A 25,706-nucleotide genomic window follows, 5' to 3' on the forward strand; every position below is an offset into this window, starting at 1 on the left:
CTCCTAAGCGGCCCGATGACGCCCCAGCCTCTCTTCAGAGGACGGACCCACCGCGGCGGCCCCTATAAACCGAAGGGGAAGCCGAAAAATCGGCCCGCCGGGGACGTGCCCAAACGGGCTGCCGCGCACCCCGGGGGTGCGGGCGGGTGCGGGGGGCCACACAGGTGTGGGCGCGGGGCGTGGGGGATGCGGCGCTGGGGGGCTTGGGGGCGCCCAAGGCGGTGGGCGCCGGACCCCGCCTCCCAGACCTGCCTCCCAATTTTCGGTGAGTGGTGTAGCCCTGGGCGGCGTGCAAAGTGTGCGACGGCGGCGCTCGCCCGGCTGCGCGCCTCCTTACCTCCCGCTTCCCGGTTAGCGTGCGCGGGGCCGGCCACCCAGCCCTCCCTCCCAGCGGCGCGCACCCGCGGAGGTAGGTGTCGGCACTAATTAATCGCGGCGCGTGATAGGCGATGTGCGGTGTGATATGAGCGCGGAACGAGCATCATCGCAAGGTGAAGCCGGCGACGCGAGAGCCGAGCGCTGGTGGGCAGGTCACGGGGTCGGCGCCCTTGGAGTCCTCCCGGGTTGGCGAGGTGGTGGGCCAGGGTGTCCCAGTTATCCGTGGCTGGGCCCGCGGGCCGCGGTGGCTGGGGGTGTTCTGGAACAGATGGAAAAGTAGTTTATTGATCACGAATTTGTTTGAGAATTGTTTAAAAACTTTCAAGTGTTTCCCCCACCCCACCCCAGCACTGTCCCATTTAAGGATACTGCAGACCCAGCGCAGTGGGTTAAGGGCAGTGACACCGAGTCAGTCCTCAACGGCTGGGCGGTGGCTCACTTTTCCTGGGACCTTGGTTGAGTCGTTTGAAGTCAAGCGGGTGTCTGCTTGGGTACAATTCATTCATTCATTCAATAAATGTTTGGTCCCAGCAGCCCACCTGGTACCCAGGTGAGTCAAGAGTAGCCAGGACGTCCAGTCTAAGACCTTGGCAACTGCCTTTGGTGGTTCACGGGTCACCTGCCAATCAACCCAAATTCACAAGTAGTCACGACTACTACTCTCTCCGTTCTTTAATTTTCTTTCACTTTGAAACAGTCATTAAAACTTTGGATAAAAGTTGGGAGGATAAAAAGAGGAAAACAGTCTATTTGTAAATGGAAACACAGCTAACATACCTAGGGGGTGGGGTGATTGATTGGTTGGGTCAGAGGCCTTGAGTAAATTGTCCCTATAGTTTTTCTTTGAAAATAGAAAGGCACTGTTAATCATTCAACGGGACTGTTGAAATTCCCCCCTTCCCCCAGTTTGCTCAACTCAAAATAAGAAAAAGTGTGACAGATGAAGGTGCCCCCTATTATTTGTTGTTGACCCCATCAGGTACACCTCCAAACCCCACGCCCACCCCCCTTCTACAAGGCCTCACTTCGTGAACCTGAGAGATGGCAGGGCAATTCAAAGTCAGCAGAGAACACTCGGAATTAAGAACAGGAAGCGAAATCTTCACTCCAGACTCTCATGGTCTATCTATATCTGCTACCTCTCCTGACAGCGGGGCCCAGACATTGTCGGACTCTGCAGAAAAGTTGCTGTGTTTGCCCTTCCACCCCCATTCCCAAATCAGCCAGGTTCTGATCACGCTCTGGATATGTCCTCTCTTTCCACACAAATATACACCTTCTGTCGACAGAAACCTCAAAGGAACTGTCATCCACCAAAACAAAAACGGATAAAAATATTCACCCTAAAGACCAGAATGTTCTCATAAATAAATTCCACAGTAAGGCTGCCTGAAACTATGACTTAGTCATTCACCAGCTAGATTAGAGACTACCTAAAGATTGAGTTTTTATCTTTACCTATTAAATAAAAACCTCTTGCTTGAATTTGATTAATTGATCGACTGTCATTTTTAAAAACTGGTGAAGGCTTATGAGGAGGAGGAACAGGCCAGATTTTAGTTAAGCTCCATTTGTTCCAAAGCATCTTCCTTTCCTGCTTCTAATGTGGCTGAAGAGCAAATACATTGTATTTAAGAGGAACAAGGTAAATAGTAACCAATACAACCTTGATACTTATGCCAGGAGCTACACATTACTACAAAGAATATAATGAAAAGTCTTCTTATTTGGAAATCCCTGAGTTGGGTTACCATCTCCCCCCTTTTAGATAAATATGCCGCCTGAACTTTGAAAGGAGTGAAGCTGTCCCATGTCATATGCTGACACATATTCCAGGCAAGTACAATCAAGACTATTGTCCTAGAATGTATAAAGCAAGGTCAGGCTTCAGCCATTTCAACTTCTAACCTGGCAGGCCATTCTTGGAAAAAAAAAATTTTTTTTTTCTTTTTTTTTAGTGTAGCTTTCACCTATATTATGACCAACCACTGATGAACAAATACAGCATTTACTTTGTAAATATATGACAGCAGGTGGAATCAATGGTTTACAGGTAAGCAAAGGCCACTAAGAGCTCTGAAACACAAGTTCGTTTGTGGTCTGTTCGGCTGTCTGTTTTCACCCGACACAAAGTGAAAGATGAGATTTTACTTAATTGGCATGGTGAGCTGATACTGTCTACAGTTTTCACTCTAGCAGTTGACCTACCCAGGGCCTTAAAAGTTTTAATTTTAAAAAAATTTAAAAAAGGCTTTCAGGTTCAGAGGCCACCATGCATGACCTTTTCATATGAATTAGTGATTTATTTAATAGGTTGTTACCATTTTAAGTGCCTGGTTTATGCTTTGAGAGTGGAGCAATCCATTAGCATAATTCTTGGAACAGTCCAGACTGGAGAGTTTTCCAGTGGAAGGGGCCTCTTGTTTGGCTCAGGGAGAGATGGAAGTCGTGGAAATTTCAAGCTCTGAAGAGGGGCAAAGGGCCAGAATGTCCCGGGTGTAAAGTGCCTGGTTCAGGTGACCTGCTCCCTGCCAAAGCCAGCAAGTGGGGATAATAACATACCCGTAACCTAAACACTAGGTCACCCCCGGCTATGACTTTGTGAAACAGAGCGGGGGTCCCATGCTATACACACTGATCAACAGCTCCCTCCAGCAAAGCATACTTTACAACAATGGATGGATTGGCAAGGGGTTTCTTTTTCTTTTTTAGTGGTCTTGTAAACTTCATATTTATGGGTGGATGCGTTCCTTGGCTTTTTTGCATCTTCCTGTCTGAGAAAGAATGCCTCGTCTGCTTTTAGAAGCAATATACTCGCTATAGCTCAGAATCTTGAAAACGTTTTTACACTTAATGGTGTAATTAAGTTTTTGGACAAGCATGTGTTCTTCTTGGACTGCATTAGATGGGTCATGTGAGGTTCCAGAGAAAATAAAATTATGATATTATTTTAATAGCCTAGGAAACAAATAGGTTTCCACCGAAACAGAAACCTTTTAGCTGTAAGTTTTTAATAATAATGTTTAGTACTTCAATGGTGCTTTCTGTCTTTTAAAGTACATTTTGCACTTTAACTAGAATGACTAGTTAGAAATTAGAACTAATTAGAAATTTGCAACAACTAGAAATTGTTGTTGCAAATGAATGTGACTTGAAACCTGTACTATACACATGATGAAGCAGGTATTGTAAAAAGCCTTCCTAGTTAATCCCTGATGAGAAGGTTCTGTTACTTAATCCCATAAAGTTCTTAAAAATCTAATGTACTGCTTATCTAGGGCATTTTTTTCCTTGTCACACTCACCAGTTAACAGTGACAACCACAAGGTAACCCTAAACTTGCATTCAAAGCTAAACATGGTGTTCAAGTTAGCAAAACTTCCTTTCAAAAGCTGGTATCAAGGAACTAACTACAGGGCCACATGAAATTCCCCAATTTGATTCCTATTAATTCTAAAATAATTTATTTTTAACTTAGAATACACTCTAATCAAAACAAAATATGGAGGCACATTGGCCAATGTGTTTGGACCCAATTTTTTGAGCCAGTGGCTTTGGGATACGGATCAAACATTTTAAAAGCATGGTTCACAAAATGAGGGAAATTGGGTCTTTAGTGTCTTGATGGATCTTTCCTGACTCTGATGGATGGAACACCATCAAAGAGAGGAATGTCCTGGTCTCTATGATGCCCAGTTCCCAAGACCCTTAGTGCCTTTCTCATGACATTCCCAGGACTGGACTTTTAACAAAGTCACCAAACACTTTGAAAGAGGGACACAATAAAGTAGAGTCTACACTGTTCCTTTTAAAAACTGAAACCTTAATAATGATACACATGATAGCCCTGCAAAGATTCAAGGTACATAATTTGGATGAGGGGCTTACTGACATCAACCACAGATCAACGGACCCTCTTACTGGAGGTCCTAATTGAGGGGTGAGTTATGTAAAACTGTTACCACTCTATAGCAGAAGAGTTAATTTTCCTAAACCAAATTAACTTTTGTTAGGTAATGGGAAAGCCTGTTGCTTCAAACTTTTAATTTGGCCTTTAGGATAGAAATTCATCCAGGATGGAAAATAATGCAGGGAGGACTAGTTAACAATAGGTACTGGGTCAGCTCACTTGTGTCTTTGTTCACAAGATGTCTTAGTTAAATGGCATTTTGATTCAACATCTTATTAAACAAGTACCAACAGGAAAAAACAAAAAGCAAGTTGGTGCAATCAAGAGAGCCCTAAAGTCCTAATAAGATAACTTTCTGAAAAGAAATCCTTTAATTGTTCTGATTTTAAAGATTTTGGGATTTTTTTTTTTCCCATTGCATTCAATTCTTCAAGTTTAGCCCCATATAATTAAGTGTTTAGAGCGTTAAATACTCTGGATGAATCAGGTAATAAATTTCCTTTAATTAAGTGCTGTTTTGTGTATAAAGGAAATAACTGCTAAATACAACTTTTACCATCTTGGTGTTTTTACTGTATTTACCTACCAACCAAGTGTAGATGACTGTTTTCAAACAGGCTTGCAATTAGTTACTAGCCTCAGTTTGGGACAAGTAATATTCTGATGGGGCTGTGGGTGTTACTTGCCTTCGACGCCCCCCACCACCAAACCCACTTCCATCTGTTGTTGGTAAACCCAGAATTAAGCAATTAATGGGACATAATTAGTCACACATTTATCTAAAACTGTGGATATATTTTCATCTTTCTGTGTTTGCCCACACATGTTGAAAATGAAATAGAAAAATGTGTAATTATAGTTTAGCTCCGCCTCCTTCCCTGGGTTTTTATTTTGAGGGGCACAAATGCTTGGTTCCCAGAGAAGCCCCAGCTTTGCCTCTCCCCCATCCATCTCTGTTTAGCCTCTGTTTGGTCACAACTCAGTATTTGCCCAGAGAGTGCCCTCGCCTCTGCCGGCGGTCCATGGAGGACTGGGCGGTGTGCACAGCCCTCTGCCTGATGAGCCAGGAGCTACTCAACTCAGCAAAGCCCAGATGCTACAGCAGCTCCTCAGGTCTTTGCCGACCTCTGGAAGTTATGAGGAAGAGAGAACTAGCCAGCTGAAACAACGGGCATTTGCAATCAGGCTGGAATCAGATGGAAAGGAGATGTTTTCACGAGCTACAGACCTCAGCTGTGCCCACAGCCACGTCCCAGGGTCTCTGCCTGCCGCCCAGAACTGGGAAGGCGGCCTCTGCCCGCTTTCTCGAACATTCCTGTTTCTTGGTCGCTGAAGTCTCTACTACCTTCTCAGATTACGGCTCCTTTTGTGCTAATTACACCGAAAAAATTGAAAGAATGTCGCTGACTTTACAAAGAACACAAAGCAGGCTTGCTTAAAAAACTAAATATAGCCATTTTCTTTCAGAAGGGGGACCACTCAGCCTTCAGAATGATTTGCACTGTTTGGATTAACTGCAGACGGACAATTCATTTATGAAGACCCAGGTGACAGAAAAGAGGATACATTTAAAATGTGGGTCGCTCTGGGGGGCCGTTCACATGAAATCCCAAGATCTGATTAATGATGAACTGCCCCCCACCCCACCCCCAACACACACACAGCGCTTAATTGTAAAATAAGACTTGCCAGTGATAGCAGGCTAATATAAGCTACCATGAAAAGAGGAAAGAAATGGAATGCCACTGTGTAGAAAGCTATGTACCACGCAGGTAAAAATATAAATGAGAGAAAAAGAAAGTCTAACTTCTCACCCCGGAAGGCTGCGCCTGCCACAAAGCAAGAGGATGCTGTTTTTGCAACTCCCTGTTCTCTATTATATAAGGAATGGTCTTTTAAAAGACAGAACTGGGAAGTGCATGTTGCTGGCCAAGAAGATTATGGATGGCATCCCCGTGCTCCTTCTATGAAATCCTCTAAGGGTTAATAGGTGAACAGTAGCTGCTTGGAATGATTTATTTTTCCAAGGAACATTAAATACTGAATTGCTCATGCTGAAATAATGCCACAGCTGTGACCCTTAGGGCTGCATTTTGGACACTGGTTCAAGTGACAGGTGTACTCGATGTATGCCCAGCTTGGCTGAAATTGTGAGGCCTAACTCAAGTTTTCCCCCTCGACTCGTTGGTGGCAACTCTGGAGCCAGCCAGGAAAGGGCCTTTTGCACATCGAAGACCATGTGTGCTCAGCCGTCAACAAGAACGCCAGCCTTGGGTGGGGAGGGGGTGGATGGGGCCCCTGCTCCCTGAATATAAAACGAGAAAATCAAGACAGAAGACGGGGAAGAGGAAGTGGGAGCTGAGAAGTCTGATTTGAAATCCTTCTAGGTTTTAAAGCAAACAGATCTGTCCTTGGAGGATTTTAGCAAATGAAGCCAGCCTGGGATTCTAGGAAATGTGTCACCAAAATTGGTATTACTAGAGGAAGTGGCACAAAGCTGGAAATTCGGAGTCTAATCTGTAACATACTCACTATACCTATTTTTATCCCAGGGTTGCAGTGACCTAACACCAAGAAATGAAAACTAGCCCTTCATCGATAGAAGACATGAACACCTTGAGAGTGGGGTGGCAGGGCAAAGGTTTCACTAGGTCCCTTCATCTGACCAGGGGTTAGACATCAGCAGTCACTCATGAAGGCAGCTGATTTTTGAGGAAAGCCAGTGAAGGCTCCAGACCAAACCTTGGGAGCTCTGGTGTGAAGTGAGCAACTCTGCATTGTCAAAAGTCTGGCCTGAGCAAAATGCCTATAGGGTGTCCTAGTAGTTTGGAGAGGACAAGAAGAAGGCTGGGTAGTCAAGAAGGAGCCCAGATGAAGCTTTCTTTCGTCTTTGCCACCAGCCACAAAGGCATGGGGTCCCTATCTTTTGGCAAGATGGTGCCAGGTGGCTGATGAACAGAGAACCACCTCCAGAAGTTGACAAATGTCCCACTTTGGGGCCTGGTTCCAATAAGGATGCTTCTCATGAAGATGATGGTTGCAGCTGCTGCTCCCTTATTCTGAAAAGGTGAACCTCTACCTTCTGAGTACAGGATGCTTTCATAATTGGATTCCCTGGGAGCTGCTTCAAAAAGCTCGTGAAAGAATCTTTCAGAGGAAGCTGATATAAAACTTAGTTGGGATGCAGAGACATCTAATCTTCAAGCTAAATGGATACTGTTTACTCATAACCATTCAAAGCATCCTAAAGTCTAGAAAGACCTAACTCAAGTTCAGTTCAGTCGCTCAGTGGTGTGCGACCCCATGGACTGCAGCACGCCAGGTCTCCCTGTCCATCACCAACTCTCTGAGTTTACTCAAGACTGGGCACAAAGACCGACTAGTTAGCTGCAAATTCCTATCATGGTGTTATTATTAACCCAGACCTCAGGGGGGCGCTCCAGAGCAGGGGAACTGAAAGTCTCAGCCTTCAAAGTGAATTTCTTAAATAGTTTTGAGAAAAAATCAGTAATCAGCTTAAATACATTTTAGTGATCTGCCACAAGTTAGTTGAATGCAACAGGGGGAAAAAAAAACCCAAATTGTGAACTAACTAGGGTGATCCCCAAGGACACTTAATGTTTTCATCTCAGATATAAGATAACTTTATATTTCATTTGCCTTGCACATTCTTAAATGTGCTAAATAGATGTGTATTCCTCACCTTGGCATAACTATATATCCTCTAGATTTACTGAGGGTACAGAAGGCAGAGAAGGGAACTTTGTAAAAAAGAAGAAGAAAGCTAAAGAATAGAACTCTACAACAAAAATTTAATTTCTAAAATGGATGCCAAAGTAGAAGAGATAGTGAGAGAAAACTATATGCGTTTTCAGTAAAACTACAAACACCAAAAAAGGTACTAGCAACATGAAAACCCCAGGGAAACAAACAAAATCACTCTATAGGTGAACCCTTGCTGTACCTTCCTCCCAACACCTGAGTTCTGTGAAACCACCCAGCTGTCACTTTTTTCCTCTTAGCAATGTGACATTGATTTGTCATTATTAGAATTCAGAGGTCTGCTTAATGAACTCTTAATAAAGGAAAGTTATCAATTCTTGACCTTTTCCCCCTGGAATTCTCGGTATGTGGTTAAACTGCTAAAAAAGTATCTTCAAGGTTCTGTGACTATAAAATAAAAATAAAAGATTAAGGCTGGGTGGCTTGGGAAGTCTGAGCAGATTTGGGTTCTGCCCTGCCTGCACCCCAGAGGGAAAATGAGTAAGATCGATTGGAAACAGCATCTGGGGGAAATAGCAATGCTCTGCTTTGGCTGAGCTGTCTGCAAATAGAACTACTCTGCCTGAGACTGAAGTCCAGGAGGGAGGGGTGCCAAGGAGCCCTTCCCCCTTCCTCTGCCCCCGCTAGCATCCCCTTCCTACCCCACCTGCCTGGCTATTGAAAGAAACTGAAGCCCAGAGAGTCTGAATCAGCTAGCCAAATGAGAAAGAAAGAGAAGAGATTGACGATCAAGTCCTAGTTTTGGTGACTGAGAATAAAGGATTGGGGGGGGGGGCACTTTTTCAAGAAACTGAATCATGACCAATTTTTTTTTTCCTATGAAAGCAATACTCCTCGTCCGTATTTTTCACTAGCTGCCCTGAGCTGGTGGTAATCTAAGACAAAATGAGGGCAGGTGGCTTCAGCCTCCTTTTCATGCTAAGGTGGCCACAGGCACCAGATAAATCTTGACCCTGACAATGGTGCTGCCAAGAGCCTAATCACAAAGACTGCCCTCTGTGTGCCTGCCTGTGAAGACTGGTGACCCTCTGCCCCTCTGCAGCAGACTCCAGGTGGCCACTGCAGAGAAAGCACGAGGGTCTCACGTCTTATTCATGCCCCTTCTAGTTCCTCATTCCTCAAAGAGCAGGCTGGCTTTCTAGGTCTGTCTCCTCTGATCCCTAAAAATAAGTCTACTTGTGGGGCGGGAGCGGGGGAGGAATGTCAGGGGAGGGGGTCAGATGAGCTGATCCTCAAATATTCCACAAACTGGCTGTCTGGGGACAAAACATCCAGATGCTTTTTCACAACTGGACTTTTGACCAAATTGATTGGATGCTTCAGTGTCAAGAACACAAAAAGTCAGAAGGGTCACCAGAAGAGGAAGTTTGTGGGCGACAAGAAAAAACATACTATAGTAGGAAGCGTTACATTTTTCGAGCAAGGAAAATCCGAGTTTTCAGGTTGTGCTAAATGACTCAAAGTTTGCCAGAGCGAAGACAGGGCAAAAAGAATGGATGTTGTAAAAGGTTATCAATATAACCTTTTTATATGGTCCTATTTATTTGGCTCTGGTGCCGTCATAAAATGGCTTGACGCCCACCCCCCCCCCCACCACCACTTTTAAGCACTCTGTAAAATGCAAATGGTCTAAATTAAGAAGCCATCTAATCTCAACCAATATTAATTTTGACATGAAAAATGAGACCAATTCTTCAGACAGGATTAAGATCACGGCCGCCTGGCATTAACCGATCACCCCCGTTTCTTAAAGAACAGGATATTTTCCTTTTCCAAAGTGCCTATTTATTTCTAAGAGAGACCCAAAATCCTCTCAGACGATTCTTATTCAGACACTGAAAAGGTACAATCTCCTAATGTGGCCTGCTTTGACCCCATAGACTCTATCTTATTTGCCTGTTTTTTCCCCCCTCCCAACTAAAATCCCTCTAAAATACCTACAGACCCCCAACACAGCGGAAGGTCAGGATGCTGCCCCTGTATCTTTCTCCATGCAGACCCAACTGCCAGCCCCTAATATTGTTTCCCAAGCAGAAAAGAGAAAACTGAGAAAAAGATTTGTTTTTCTCTCGTGTTTTCTCAACCGGTCCATTGAAATCAGCAGGATCACAGTTCCTCCATCTCTGCAGCAGGCAGAGTCGCCGAGCATCTAGATAAAGAATCTGCCTTTTGGCGGGGCTCAGTTGGGGACGCTGCAGTTGTTCTAGAAAAAGGAGGCGTCTCTGCACCCTGAGACCACTGCCACCTCCCGTGAGATCCTGCGGGTGTTGCACTTGGCTTGTGAATTCTCTCGGCGAAGTGCAAGAAATAAAGTGGCTTCACTGGGAAACGCCCATTATTCTCCTGCCATAGAGCCCTAGGTCCCTGCTGTCTCACTACCCTCTGCCTGGTAATTGTCATCACAACCGGAAGGGTCTGTATCAGCCTGACGGTTCACAGAGGGGCAGAAGGGACCCTGGAAAAGTCATGGACTGTTTGGAAGAACCTGCTGGCGTAGAGCACCCCACCCCCGAGGGCTGGGGGAACTACGGCCCTGAGTGTTTACCGCAGCCTCCGGGGTGCTCTGCCTGCGTGTGTAACAGACACTGGGTAATTCAGAGGCACAAAGTCAGGGTCACAGCACGTCTCCTGCTTTGTGTAGTTCTGTCCTAGAGGCTCTCCAGCAGCCAGTACCTGGTGTCTGCAGGACATGAAAAGGTTCTAAAACGGAGGAGGGGGCTGAAATAATGCCCCACCACCTCCCTCCATTCCTGGGCCCCATGGGCAGGATCCCCATGGATCCATGTTGCTCTCTTCCTCACATTCCCAAGCCCAGGAGCTAAGGCTCTTTTCAGCTGAGAGTGAGTCTGGAATTCACTTTTCTTTTTCTCTAAATACTGCCAGTCTGAATCCCAGGGCCACCTTCAGGGGCTGGGGGGGTGGGTGGGGGAGGAGTTCCTGAGAGCTCAAGGTCGAAGGTCAAGGCAGGGTGGGTGGAAGGGGAAATGGGCCTTTTCCCTGATTCTTGCCAGAGCTGAAAGAAACTGATTAACATCTGCTTTCCACCTCTTTTCCCATTGCTACAGCTCGGGCCTCAGCCCTCAGACCTGCAGGGTTCTCTCTGGCCTCCTCTGCAGCTCCCAGGCCCTAGAACCTGACTTTAAAAAGAAAAAAAAAAAACCCCCACCATTTTCAACAATGAGATATGTGACCACTGAAAACCCCTCAGCTGCTTTAAAAGCCAGTGGAGCAGAACACTAGCGAGACTCCCCCAGCTCGAGGTTAAAGTCACAGTTCACTCCACAGAGGGGAAAGGAGAAGCCAGCACTCAGGAGGCACTGGCTAAGGCCTGTCCTGTGGGCTCTTCCCAGGCCAGGCTCAGCCCTGGCTACAAACAGCCGGCCTGACCAGCACAACTGGGGCAGGGACCCGGGACCACGGGCAGGGGGCTTCCCTCCCTCCTTCGGCGTATCCATCACTGTGCAGTGACAGCCCGCTTGGCACTCCCCTCATATCTCTTCAGAGCCCCCTCCCTTCCCCCCAGCACAAGCCTCCTTGGTTTAAAAAAAAAAAAAACAACCAAAACCCATCTTGTTCTTTCATCATAATTAAAGTGCTGTCAGGGAAAATGGCATGGCTGATTTTTGCCGCAGTTGAAATGACCCTCAGCTTTCCTCTCCTCTCATTTGCTAAAGTGGTCCTTTCTCTGCCTGAAATCAGGCCCTTTGGTGATGGAAATTTTAGCAGGAAGCGGAGAGTTCTAAGCAGAATCCTAACCTTGGGAGAGTAGGGAGAAAAATCGATGTTTTTGGAGCCGGCCTCTCTGCGGCAGCAGCCAAGGTGCTGTGAGGCCGTCTTCCCCGTCAGCAAGGGTGCCCTCAGCTCATCATGCCGGCTCCCTCCCTCCCAGGCGTTGTCAGGGGGTCGCAATGTAGCCACACTTGGAGGTCGATTCTCCCTGTTGACTTATCTAAGGGGCAGAAGGAAGCTGCTTGGAATGAAGACAAAATCCGAGCGCCTTCCTCGCCCAGAGGGAAAGCGTGACTGCGTATTTAATATCCTGGCTGGCCTGCATGTTTGTGTTTGAAATAAAGCTATAACTTCCACGCATAATGAAATGCGCCCCCCTCCTCCTGCCTGCCGAGGGCTACAGAGCTCCGCCGGGTGACACTCCTGCCTGTCACAGCCACTGCAGTGCCCAGGGCCCTGTCTGGCAATCTCAGCTCCTCTCATTTTGTGAAGACGTCACCAGCCTGTGAGCTATCAGAGAACTTTCTGAAAAGGACATTTCAGGTGAGCAATGCAGTAACATTGGGTGGGGGGGGGGGGGGGCAGAAAAAGGAAAGAAAGGAGATTAAAAAGAAAAGAAAAAAAAAGAAGGCAGAGTAAGCCAGGGCCCTGAGTAGTTCTGAGCTGCACCTTTGGAAAACCATGTGTGGAAGCCATGACATATATTCAAACACTTATCATGTGAGGAATTCATAATATTCAATCCTAGCCTTCAACTACCTAGATATTAAGGAAACATGTCAGGCGCTTTCACAATTAGCTTAATTTCCTTTTCCTAAATATCAGGCATCTTGGAAAGGCCCCTTCTGAGTTTCACTGGGGAGCTTAATTGGAAGGTTCCGGGTTTCTAGAAGGGTATGCTAATATGTGGCAAGTCAAAATGGCAATCCAGGCCTCCCTCGATTGAATCATTAGTTGTTAATGCACCTCTGAGTAACTCCAGGCTCAGGTGTGAAACTAGCCCAAGTGTCACTACAGCACAGCTTCTTCCCTGGGCTGCAGCAAAGGATGGTGGGGCTGTTTATGTAACACACCAGCAATAAGCTTGTTTTTGCGGCATCATTATTTGCCGGCCTAGTCTCCTGCCTCCTTGCTCCTTTCTCCCTCCCCACCCCCGACTTTTCTTTTTTCTTTTTAGAGAAAGCAAAGCAGCTGTATAGTACTCGAATCTTTTACTTCCTGACTATTCTGTGTGTCAGAGAAGTGGACGCTGGAGAAAAACATGGGGCTTGTTATTACCGGCCTGAGCCGGAATGAGTCAGGCACCTGAAGCTTCGATGTGGACCTGACTCTGCCACTTGGATGAGGCCCCCTCCTACATCCACTGAGCTGTACCTGGAGAGCTGGTGGAGGGGTGGGGGGGGCGGTGCGGGGAGCAAGCCCTGGGGTCACGGGGCGGTGGGGGCAGGGAGCCAATTTGCTGAATTCACTGCTTGGGGGTGCACAGAGCTGGGGGTGGGGGAAGCATTCGGGTGTCAACTGCCCAAATGTTCCCTCCCCAGCCTCTTGTTAGAATTCTATTTCACTATTAAAAACGTGACTCTTTCAGCTCTCTGGCCTCAGAGAGCTCTTTATTAAAATGCAAATGTCCCTTAAGGGTAGCCCCGTAAGCCTTTGCTAGCTAATGGGATTAACTGACAGAACACAACCACCTGCAGGGGGGTGAGGAGGCCTGGGGCCAGAAGCCCCCTTCTCCAATTTGCTACAGGCTCACCCCTGAGCAGGAGGAAGCAAAATCCAGTCTTCTCAGCCTCAGCTGTCCAGATGTCCTTGAAAGGGACTCTGCAGCCGGGGGCCCCCGAGTCCCAGCAGTGGGACCATTTGTTCACTGCAGTTCTCGGCGCCCTGGTGGCCCCATCTCTTAACAATCAGTTCTCTCAGGATGGACAACGTTTTCAAGGTATCCTAGCAGAGTGGTCCGGATTCAAGAGAGCATCAGGCCGCGGTGGGGAAGTAATTGCACATAACTAATTCATTTACAGAGGCAGCCACTTGTAATAAAGGACGTTTTCAAAGTGACTTGGCAAACTGATTTTTTTTTTTTTCCCCCTGAGCTGGTAAACAAGCTTCACATTATGCCCTGAAAATGGGTTTTCATTCACATTGATTTCGCAGTGTGCCTCTCAGGTGAAAAGTATGAAAATGTCACAAACAAGGAGAAGCCCAAACTTATTAATTCTGTAAATCTGAATTTGACTCCTGAAATAAAACCAGTCCCTGTTGTCTGGGGAGTTCCTTCAGTTCAACTGCCTTCACAAAAGCACTTCCCTCCTCTTATATCTAAAATAAGAATTCTCTATTTACCTATCTGTATACACACACACGTATTTTTATAAAAACCGCATATCCTATGCTGAGTATTACAAGAGCCCTATAGATAAAAACAACTCTTCCAAGGCTCTGAAGAGATGACTGAAAAGTATTTGTGAGAGAAAAGCTGGAAATTAAATTCTGCAATTAACTCTGCACTTTTCTATCCGCAAAGACTGGGGGTTAATTATACTAACCTGAATAATGAGTATCTCTATTTCCATTAGGAAAATAGGAAAAAGAGTCCCAGAGCCCAGAAGCTAAGATGGAAGACAGAAGCTAGGATGGAGGGCAGGCCAGGACCTAAGATGGTGGACTGGAGCAAAAATGGAGGGCAGTTGAGGACCTAAAATGGAGGACTGACTAAAACCAAAATGGAGGGGATCCCAGAAGCTAAGATGGAGGACCCAAGCTAAGATGAAAACACTTCACAGTACCTCAGGACCTCTGGATGCAAACTGTGAATGCTTTTTCACCCGACCCCTCAGAATACAAATCCTAGACATAAACAGAAGATTCTAAGCTTAGGTGGAAGAATTTAAGGCTATCCCTTAAGAGGATTTTCAGTCCCAGAAGATCCTGAAAGGCTCAGGCTCCAGACAAATCAGAGAAGAGGGAAGGAGCTGGCTAAAGGAGCTGGATGAAGAAGGAGCTTCACTATCCCAGGGTCAGGCCTCTGGAGTCCCTTCTGAAAGCAAGTCCACCCCTCAGTTCGCCCAGCAAACCCCCAGCAACACCTCCTAAAGAAAGGCCTGGTTCGGTAGCTTCTCTGAGACCCACACTGGGCCTCGAGAAGGTCCCACCCCTGCTGTTTACCTACAACTGTTCAGTCCTGGACTGATGTGGAAATCTGAACCGTGTGCCTGTCGAATCTACACATGGACATCTGTTTTGATCCTTCTGGGTTTTCTACAGTCTCATTATCAGGACTCAACATATTTTATGTGACCATTGATTTGCTTTGCTCAACTAGATTGAGGAAGGGTTGGAAGGCCACCAACATCTGTGTTTTTTGACAACCTTTCTATCTTTTCTTACCTGCCGTGTCTATTTCCTATTTAATCACCCAGCAGCAATGGTGCATGGTTAACTTCCTGGGATTGTTTTGATTGTTAAGACCAAAGAGAGCAGCAATGCCTTATACCTTTGTCTTCCCCATGGGGAAGGGCACATTATTAGTGTATATTGAGTGAATGAATGAATAAACAAAAATGCCCAAATGAAGGCAAACTCACCGACCCAGCAAGGATTTCATGCTTCTGAGAGGCCTGGCAGACACATGCTTGGCTACTGCAACTTAAGAGATGCTACTAGAAAGGCAAAAAGGAAACACAGCCATTTCGACATCTCATTTAACCCCCCAATTAGGCAGTGACTTATCAGTGAGAGAAAATGGGAGCATTTGCACTGAGAACTGGGCAGTATTCCATGCTCTTTGCCAAGTTGGACACAGTCTACATATGAGGTAAACCTCAGATCTGCCAATAGTCAAAAATTAATTCGTGACAACTGTTTTCACTTGGAACCATGATTTCCTTCAATTAGGTGTGTCATTTTATGCTAAATTCCCATTAAACATTTCCCAACAAGCTTTTCTTTTCTTTTTTTTTTTGAAGAACAGCCATGATGACCCTTTACCCCTAAGGATTCTTTTCTCTCCCACACCACCGCTCCCCCCCACCAAAGATTCTTAAAGGTCACAGAAGGCCCATTCGATAAGCATATTGGTGGTGAGGCTGCTTTCTGGGCTATTAGGCTAGCAATTACATTTCCCCCCCTCTCGCCCCTTAATCGGCCATTCTGCTGGGTTTCAAAGCAATGCAAATTTAGCTCCAATCAATTAGTAACACGTTTCTAACTTGGGGGCTTGGGAAAAGGGTGAACTTTTCCTGGTGGAGGGAAGTTAAAACCTTGAGAACAAACGAATCCTGTTCAACCTAGCAAAAGTCTTCTGCCTCTGTGGACTATGTTTTTTGGTTGTTGATTTTTGCTTTAGGCCGAAACTGGGGAGACTGGGGTCCTACTACAACAAATTAGGATAAGATTTTAATTTAATTTTATTTTTTTTGCTTGAGCTAATGAATCAAGCACAGGACACAGAGGCAGCTGACGGAATATTTTCCCCAGTAATGCCAGGAAGCTAAAATCAGCCTTTGTGTGTGTGTGTGTTTTTTTTTTTAATAGCCTGAGAGATTTGCATCTGGGTGTGATATGCTTGAGGGCCCCCCCAGCTCAAAGCAATCAATCTTGTCTCCTCTTGCAGAAGCCCCCTCCGCCTTCCTCACAGAACAGAATTGTCTCCTCTCTCTAATGAACATACCCAGGAGAATAAAACTTGTTTTTCAAAAGTGTGGGGAAGGAAGAAAGGAAGGAAGGGAGGAAGGAAGGAAAAAAAAAGCACACAATGCCTATACTGGGTCTGGCAGGAGCCAAGTTCTGGAGGACACTAACCTATAAACTTCTGAGGATTTCCTCAACGTCTGAGAGGTATACGTAATATACAGGGTGTTCACTTTCAACTTGAAAATTTACTTTGCTTTGTTTTGAGTAGTTATCAAATCAAAGAACTCATAAAGATTGGCTTTTTTTTTTTAAGGTCAAAAAGGTCCAACGGGTGCCAGATTTCTTAAAAATCAAACCACTCAGTTGGGTAAGGCTTGTGAAAACACTCAGAAAATCAGGCTGTGCCAGAAGGGGGCTTATTACTAATTAAGGGGAAAAAAATAGAGGAATCATTTTAGGGTCAGGAGAATGTTCTAGCAAGTGAAAAAGGGCCAACTGTGGTAGAAAGAGTGGAGGTCACAGCTCAGGGGATGGTGGGGAAGGGAGGTAGGGGCATTGGTCTTGGCATTCGGCACCAGCCCCCAGTCCCTGTCCTACTGGGTGGGGGGGGGTCCTGAAGGGTGGTGGGATGGGGAGGGAGCGATGTGTTGTGTCGTTCCCCACCCGCCCTTTGGATTCCTGGGCCTGCACCCCAGGCCTTCAGTCAAGGGCAGCCTGGCCCCTCAGCTGCGCTGGCCGTTCAGCCTGGACTGACAGCGCTCCATCCTCGACCTAGTGCAGCTTCCATTCCTTGTAACCAGACCCCTCTCCTCCTCCTCCTCCCAGATTCTAAGTTCCTAGAGGGCAGGGACTATGGCTCCCGTTGAGAGCTACATTTCGCAAAAGTACTTTTTCTTTCTTTCTCTTTCCCCTCTTTCCTTCTCTTTCAAACTTTTAATTTCATCTCTATGTTGCTCTCTCTCTTTCCTTTTGTACCTTCTTTTTCTCTCTTTCCTCTAGAAAGAACTGGCTTGGAGGGGAGCTGGTTTTTCCACTTCTGAGTTCACAAAAGTTCAGAAAAGAAAGGAATTCAGATTCCTTCCCCCCTTGTCCCACCCCAGGGGAAAGCGCTGAGCAAGTAAAAGAACCCTGAAAAGACACAATGGAGAATGTGGGAAATGCGCTCAGGAAGTCAGTGAGTGTTGGGTGGGGGGGTGAGTTAAAGGTGAAGTTGTTTGCGCACCGCCATCAGTACCCTCTTTAGAAACATCCATATGTCTGGGTAGAGAACAGGAGGAGATAAGGAGATATAAAACCCTGACAGGATAAGGGCAGGGCGGGGGGTGGATTTCCTGTAATATTATAATGTCATTTTAACAATAAGTACAACTTCTGGAAGAAAAAGGGAAAGGGGTCAGAGAAAGTGTGGGGTGTGGATTCCCAGTCCTGTGGGCAGCGAAAGTGGGTAGTTTGGCCCGATGTGGGAGACTGGGTTCTAAGAGGACATGGCCCCCCAGAAGGTAAAGATGTGTGTGCTGTCTAGGGGGGGAAAACTGGTAGAGAAACCCACCAAATGAATGGACCTAAGCTCCCTGTCTCCCTAAAGTACAAAATGGCAGCACTGGTGTTAAAACTAAACTCCCAGGGACCCAGAACAGGATGAGACCCTAATCTGAGGTACCCACCCCCTAAAACCTGGGGCTTTTTTCCGTAGGCCTTGCTACATTTCATCTAGAAAATTCTAAGTGATCCCACTTCCTGTGGGCATCCCAGTCATTCTGAGCTCTCTGCTGACCTCTGGTGGGGGAGAATTCTACTGGCCCGGAAAAGGTGTCTTTAACAGGGGAGCCCACCTGCCCTGCTTTCCAAGGGACCCCACATCCAGAGGAACCCCCATCTGGGGGAAGGGGAGAGCCTTGTTAACCTGCCTTGTCCAAAGTTCAGGGCTATGGATTGGAAGGTGGGGGCAGGAAAAAAAAAACTTTAAAGGAGCCCCAGGAAATTGGGAGTTTAAGAGAAACTTGTTGGCGTAGAGTCTATTTTATTCAGTTTCATTTATTTTTTTTTCAGCTATAAAGGGGAAGGGGAGAGGGTGTATTTAAGAATGGTGTGTGGAGGGTAGGTTTTGTTGAACAGGAATGAACTCCTGTGACAGGATTTGGTAGGTCCTGGCATGGGAGGAAGTTCACGTGGCCCTTCTCAAATAGATGACCTCATGATTTTACAGCTGCTGCAGGGAGGGGAGAAGAGAAATGGAAGGGGTGCCCATTCTGTTGGAACCAAGGAAGTTGGCCCTGGACACCATCAGATCTCACTGTCTCTCCACGGGACTTGGCCTCATCATGACGGACGTGACCTTCCTTTAAGCCCAGGGTTGGGCCTGAGATGGAGGGTGGGGGTCCTCAGCTGGGGAAAACTCTTCTTAGTAAGAATGCCCCTGAAAGCTCAACAGGCTTGCAGCCCTGAGAGGCAGAGAAAGGTCATAAAGGGGAGAAAAGAAAAACTAGCCCTGAAATCTCAGAGACCCTCAAAAACCCCAACCATTTTCTCGTGAATGGAAAAAACTGTAAGGATTTACCCTCAACCAGTATCTTCTCTATAAGACAGCACTGAGTATCTATCCCAAAATCTACTCCCTCATCTCCCAGCATCTTCCCATATTGTCTCAAATGCTAACTCCTCCAGGAACCTCCCAGGGTTTCTCTGATGGACAAAAGGACCTCTGCCACCTCTGAATTTCTTTTCTAGCCCTGGATTGGGGTGAGAAAGAATCCAACCCTCTTGTGCATCCTGCAGAAGTTCTCCCAATGACGGGTACCCAGAAATTATTAATTCGGTACCAAAGGGCAAAAGGCAGGCCTAATATTTCCTGTACAAGCTGCTATTTTGGAAAGGATGCTTTAAGAGAAAAGAGAGAAAGACGTGTGTGTGTGTGTGTGTGTGTGTGTGTGTGTGTGTGTGTAAGTGTGGTGGGGCAGGATGGTTATTTGGCATACCTGTCCTATTAAAACTTTTAAGAAGATAGTTAAAGAAGTTTAAAGTGAAAAGGACAGTCCTCTCCTTTTTCAGATGAGAAAAACTGGAACCCATAAGATAAGCAATTTGCCCAAGGTCTCAGAACTGGTTCCTGGAAGACCCAGGGCATGCAAAAGGGCTGGGAGGTTAGAGGTCACTGTGATAGTGTTTTTTTGCACGGGCCATGGTCTAACAGAACCACGAGTTAAAAGGGATATCTGTCCTTAGAGATCCATTGTTCCACTGGAAAACCTTAAAAAAAAAAAGAAAATGATCCCTGGGCCTTGAGGGGCGGGGACTGTGACCCTGGAAAAGAGGATTAGGGGAGGGGGCTGCGGAATTCTGTCTTGGGCGCAAGCTCCCTATGAATTCTGGAAAGCCAGGCTCTCAATTGTAAAAGCCGAGCGCCATCTGCCAGCCAGATCTGAACAGCCTTGCTTTATTTTATTGTCTCCACTTCCCAGCCCTAAATAGTTGGTGTTCTGGCCCCTTTCCCTTAAAAAAAAGAAAGGAAAAAAAAGGTATTGCTTGCTCAGAAACCTCCCTAAAATAAGAATTTTTTTTTTTTTTTAATTTCAAAAGAGAGGAAGAGAAAACGAGAAAGCAAAGAAAAAATGAGGGAATCTCTTAAGAGGCTGATTTCTGACCCCAGGTTTGAGCTGGGCAGACCTCCGGGGAGAATAGGACAGCTCCCCCCTTCCCTGCCCTTCTCCAATGAAGCAGTCCTGGTGGCCTTTCCCCGACCCTTACTTCCTGGCAGAATGAAAGGTCAGCGCCCAGCTTGGAGCCTGCCTTAATATGGGAAGTCAGACCCTATCTCTGGGGAATCAAGGTTTTAGGGTCAGAAAGAATAAAAAGCGAGACCTGTGCCACCTGTCAACTTAAATCTCAGGATAAGACGTCTGCAAGGTATTTGGCTTTGTCCCTTGGGTCATTACCTCTTTCTACATAAAGTTGAACACTGACAGATGCACCTCCTGGCTCTCTCTAGGACTGCCCACCAAGTTTAAGTATTTCCCCTGACCATGGCAGAATCTTCAGGACGAGGAAGCTTGTTCGTACTTTAAGAATCAAGTTTTGGCCTTTCCTGGCTGTCACTTGGCAAATTCATGGAATCCTTGAATAGAGCAGTGGAATCAACCAAGGTTCTGGAAATGAGAGCCTGCTAATGTTCACCCAGTGTACCCTTTCCATGATCCTGGGACCCTCCAGAGAAGCCAGGCCTTCTCTGCCCACCCCCTCCACAATCCGGGTAACTTGGGAGCATGGCAAAGGATGAACACAACAAGTCCACCCCGGACCAAACCTCCCAAGGATAAAGATCCCGAGAGCCCTCTGGAATCAGGAAACCCTCCAACTGGAAAAGAGAACCCTCCGTCAAGTGTCCATCTTAAAACTAGCCATTTGTTTGCAAAACAAAATAATCTTAATATGCTTCCCTTTTAGCAGCTAAAAAGGAAGAAATGAAATCACCTAAGTGTGGAATTATAAACAGCTATTAGTTTTATGACAATCCAACTTTTAAAATTTTTCCCCTAGCGTCTGGCATTTGTTTTGGGTTCTGCCCGGAGCCTTCTAAGCATTTCCTTGGAAAGATGTTGCACTTGGTCCCAGGCAAAAAGTCAAAATCAACATTCAAAAAAAAAACACGCCTTGGGTAATTTCGAGGATTCTGCAATAAGCAGATCTTAGTTAGAGAGCACTTTGCTTAACTAAACTTGGAACCTATTTTTTTTTTAAATGTCCAGTAGATAATTTATTAAACTACCAACCAGTTTTCACCCTTTATCCTAAAGTAATCTTAATAGTAAAAGCAAAAATCTAAGTTCTCATAGGTGTGTAGAATGGAGAGTAGGGTTTTTTTTTTTTTCCCTTCTAGACTTTGCAATTAACTTAAGGGCCCCAAATTCCAAGTTTGCTAAGGAAAATGAAAAAAAAAAAATTCTTTAAAAATAATAAATCTCAAATGAATCTGTAATAGCTCTTTTGGAAGACCAGAAGGGGGCAAACATGTAAGTGTTTTAGGCTCAAAATATAATAAAGAAGCAAAAAGTCTCCTTCCGTAAGGGTTAATTGGGCGGGGAGGGGGGCTGGTTAGGCGCAAGCTGGGGGTTGCCAGACCACTATTTAAAAATAAAATGACTTATTCAACTATACTTGAGTAAAAAAATAATCTGTAAAAAATTTTAAAAATCACTTAGTCCTGTTATGATTATTCCAAGATATTGGTTATAGAATCTGCCCTAGCAATGGGGGTATGGACGGGTGGGTGCATCTACCATCTTACCAAAAACCAAGTGCAACTCTTGAACAGGAAACGTCCTTGGGTTCTCACTTCTGTTCACAAGTATGTCTTATTTCTAAAAGATCTTATTTTACCTTATTTTACCTTCATCAGTACAGTCATTCAGAGGCATTCCTTCCACTGCCCCCTACCCACCCCTACAACTTCCTGCCTTGAAATCTCAAGTCCTAATGGTTAGGGGTCACCCCCATGCGGTGGGCTGGTTCCCATAGGGCTAGGACTACAGTGACCCAGCTAGCAGGGCTTACACCCTATGGCTGCAGTGCACACATTACCAATCACAGGCTCCGTTTGTGTTTTTTTTTGTGGGACACACACAGGTGGGGCCCCAGCCACCTAGAGCTGTTATGTGACCAGCAGCCATCTGAGTACCAGTCCTTACTATCCTGACCATACTCCTGTCTGATGCAGAGTGAATCAATTTATGCACATCAGATAGGGAGAATCCCATCCCCTGCCTGCTTCAGACAGAAGCCCCTAAAGAACCCCTAAGTGGTAGATGAGATCACTGAAGGGTTAAAATCTACTTATGCCCTGATCTACTATTGATTAGCTACAGAATGACTTGCGTAATCAGCAATCTTAGACCGATTCATTATTTCCTTCCCTGGAATAATTTCCTTTTCTCTTCCATTTAGGGTCATCTAGTGAACCTCCGGAGGTCACCTTCTTCTCAGAGATTTTTTGGAAATCAGTTCTACCGGATAATGTAGGATCACCCAGACTGGAATTAACATTTCTGAGTGGTTACTAGTAACTGAAGTTAGCAACTTTTTCTCTGAAGATAACAGCTTTCTTTTTAAGGTGGTCAGGTTATGATCTGTATGAGCTCTGCCTTTCCTAGGATTTGATGTTGATGTGAAGGCAGTGGTTCTCAACTGGGGGTGGTTTCTGCTCCCCTGCTTTCAGGGGACACTTGGCAATGATTGGAGGCAGTTCTGATTGTCACACTGTGTGTATGTGGTGGTGGTGGGTGGGGTGGGGGTGTGTGTGTGTGTGTGTCTGTGTGTGTGTCTGTAACTGTGTGTATGTTTGTGTGTATATGTATGTATGTGTGGGCTTCCCTGATAGCTCAGCGGTTAAAGCATCTGCCTGCAATGCTGGAGACCCGGGTTCGATCCCTTGGTTGGGAAGATCCCCTGGAGAAGGTATATATGTTAGTGTATATATATATATGTATGCATGTATGTATATGTGTGTGTCTCTGTGTACATGTATATTGTGTGTATATGTGTGTACATTTGTGTTTGTTTGTATATGTGTGCATGTGTCTGTGTGCATGTTTGTATATGTGTACATTCATGTATGTGTGTTTGTGTGTATGTGTATATGTTTGTGTGTATGTGTGTATGTTTATGTGTCTGTGTGTATGTGTGCATGTGTATTGTGTGTGTGTATGTGTATGTATTTTTGTGTATGTGTGTGTGTGTATTGTGTGTATGTGTGTATTGTGTGTATATGTGTGTTACTGGCATCTAGTAGGCAGAGGTTAGAGATGCTCCCACACATTCTACATTGCACAGGTTGGTCTCCATGGCAACATGTCAGTGGTCTGCCTGTGGAGGACCCCTCTGTTATACAGAGTCCCCTGAAAATGCTAAAATCCCAGCAGAGAGCCAGCAAGGAGAAGTCACAGTTTAAGAATAAGAGACTAGGTTTGACCAAAGCTCCAGGGCCTTACCAACCAAAGGGGTTTTGACCAGAACCTGGGCTTTGTCCTGGGGTGGGGCTGCAGGGAATAGGGACCCTCCTCTGTCTTGGCTGGTTCTCCTCTTCCCCTCTCGCTGTCACTACAGATGCAACACCTTTCTTCTGCCTGTACCACCTCACCATCTAGTGGTCACCTGAAATACCAACTCACTCCCACCATCTCTTGGCCCTTCTAGAGTCAGTCAGTAAAAAAAACAATTCATATTTGGGGGTGGGCAGTGGGTGGAAGGACCCCTGAATGACATATATGATTTTATGAATAAGTTAATGAAGTAGACTGTGGGCCTCCCAGACCTATCCAGAGAACACTGATTGAGAATTAACATGGACACTTTCTATAACTTCAGAAACTACAAAGGCCAAAAAGACTTAGGAGGTACCTTACGGAACCGCAGATAAACAAGCAGCATCTTCTTAAAACAGAGTGTCCATGTGCCCCAGCAATTTCAGTGGCTGTGTACCTCATAAGTGACACGGCCTATTTCAACAGGTTGGTTTGTTTTCTTTTTCAGATGGACCAGTTAGCTACTTGCATGGCTAAAGAAACAGAGGCCCAGGCCTGTGGTCCCCCAGGTCAGTGGGGCCTGGATGGAGACTTGCTGAGATGCAGGACCTCGCTCTGTATCCTTCAGCAGAGCCCTGGCAAGCAGCCTGTCTTGGCCATGGACTACATTACAGTGTGTGCTTTTAGTCTGTGTGCCTCATCACAGGAATTACTGTTTCTTTTAAAAAATCCCACAGCTATAAACTTACCTGAATGAAGGTTCCCTGTAAAAAAAAAAATGTATATATATATATCTTCACAGTCATTTGCAAATTAGCAATCAGTTTGAGGCAAGGCAAAACTGCTCAGAGAGGAAAGAGAAGTGAGGTGCTCTGGTCTTCTGATCAAAGGGAAGAGGTGAAAGCTGGATAAATCAAGTTCTTTTTCCCTTAGAAGAATTGGCGCTGTGTGCTGATATGGAGGTTGGGAAAGCTTGTCTGTGGCACGCCTTCAAAAGTGAGTACGAGAGTTCCCTTCCATTATCAACTCATTAAGGGAAGTTTAAGGTACTCACTCTGTCCTACACACCAAGTGTGTGTGACAACTTCAGAAACATTGACTGACTCATAATAAATTTGGGATCCGATAACAATTTATGCCTTTATACCTCCCTCCTCGCCCCAATTTGAATCATTAAGAAACGTTCAGTAAGATCTCATGTTCAAGTTCTGTGGGCAGAACTCCACGAGTCAAAAGGCTTGAGAATTCTCCTGAGGTTTAACAAATTACCCTGCAGTGCATTCTTCCTCTAAGGCGGGATGGCAGCGCATGCTCCCTTACGTTCACTGCTCTGTCACAGATCAGTCCCCTACTGTCCTTCTCTGTTACAGCCCCCAGTTGCTGCCTGGGTGAAAGTACTCCAGGAATTCTGACTGGAGGGGGCTGCGCCTCTCAAGGGTTTGTTGTTTGTCAGAGACCAGAGCGTCTCAGGTCTCAGCTGAGCATGTCATCAGCAACCAGGAAAAGTCAAACGTGGGTATTTTTGCGTGTTGTTCCCTACCTCATTCTCGGAGGGTCTTCTCATCTTCCATTCCCAGTGGCTGGCCGCCTTCTCCATCTGGCTGTCGGAAGGAAAACTAGAGACAATCTTTTTTTTTTTTTTGCATGTGTAATAAGCACAGAGCAATCAGTGCTCAGGACCCCGGGCTCAACCACAGTACTGATAGGATTTATAGATAAGGGCTAATAAAGAGGAGGAGGTGGGGTGGCGGCAGCGGGGGATCCAAGAGGGGAGTAGATAATGCTTTCTCAGGACAGGTGAAAAATAAGCTCCCACCTCATCTTGTCACTCACCTAACAGTGACTCCACACCATCATAAATGTGTCGGTCTACTGCTTGGGTTGACTCTTGTTTATAAAACCTGTATAAAGAGTGTATTCGGAAATGTTGAGATGGGAAAGACAGGATGGGTGCCTAGGATTTTTAGAATTTTAAGTCTCACAGGGAATACCGTAGACAAAGAAAATAAGCAGTGACTTCCCTGGTGGCTCAGTGGTTAAGACTCTGCGTTGCCAATGCAGGGGGTGTGGATCCGATCCCCGGTAGGGGAACTAAGATCCCACAAGCCAAGAAAATATGAAGCAAACAAGCAAATAAAAACCCTCACTTGGACCAAGGAGAGAAAAACCCAGGAAGACAAGTAGACTCCTAAAAATAATGGCTGCCATTTATCGGACACTTATATGTGCCAAGCACTTAGTTAAAGGCTCCTCTCAGTTTT

At 45.8% G+C, this 25,706-nt stretch overlaps 2 protein-coding genes across 12 annotated transcripts in view; one reads left to right on the forward strand and one right to left on the reverse strand.

The window, feature by feature from the left end:
• Positions 1 to 25,706, reverse strand: part of GNAS (GNAS complex locus) — a 67,304-nt gene that overhangs the window by 21,023 nt on the left and 20,575 nt on the right.
• Positions 16 to 15,738, forward strand: LOC101909083 (uncharacterized). Of its 5 annotated transcripts, XR_009496951.1 has the most exons (4): positions 216 to 409; positions 2,147 to 2,431; positions 12,204 to 12,343; positions 14,377 to 15,738. XR_009496951.1 is itself a non-coding variant. In XM_025001159.2 (3 exons), the coding sequence occupies exons 1-3, from the start codon at positions 16 to 18 to the stop codon at positions 13,020 to 13,022; spliced, it is 579 nt and encodes a 192-aa protein (XP_024856927.1). In that variant the 3' UTR covers positions 13,023 to 15,738. The 5 variants fall into 5 exon arrangements, 2 of the variants coding, with proteins under 2 accessions (XP_024856927.1, XP_024856926.1); XM_025001159.2 differs by lacking the exon at positions 2,147 to 2,431 and having other exon boundaries at positions 16 to 409; positions 12,978 to 15,738; XM_025001158.2 differs by lacking the exon at positions 2,147 to 2,431 and having other exon boundaries at positions 16 to 409.

Source organism: Bos taurus, chromosome 13 (assembly GCF_002263795.3).
Source record: "Bos taurus isolate L1 Dominette 01449 registration number 42190680 breed Hereford chromosome 13, ARS-UCD2.0, whole genome shotgun sequence".
Taxonomy (NCBI): Eukaryota; Metazoa; Chordata; class Mammalia; order Artiodactyla; family Bovidae; genus Bos; species Bos taurus.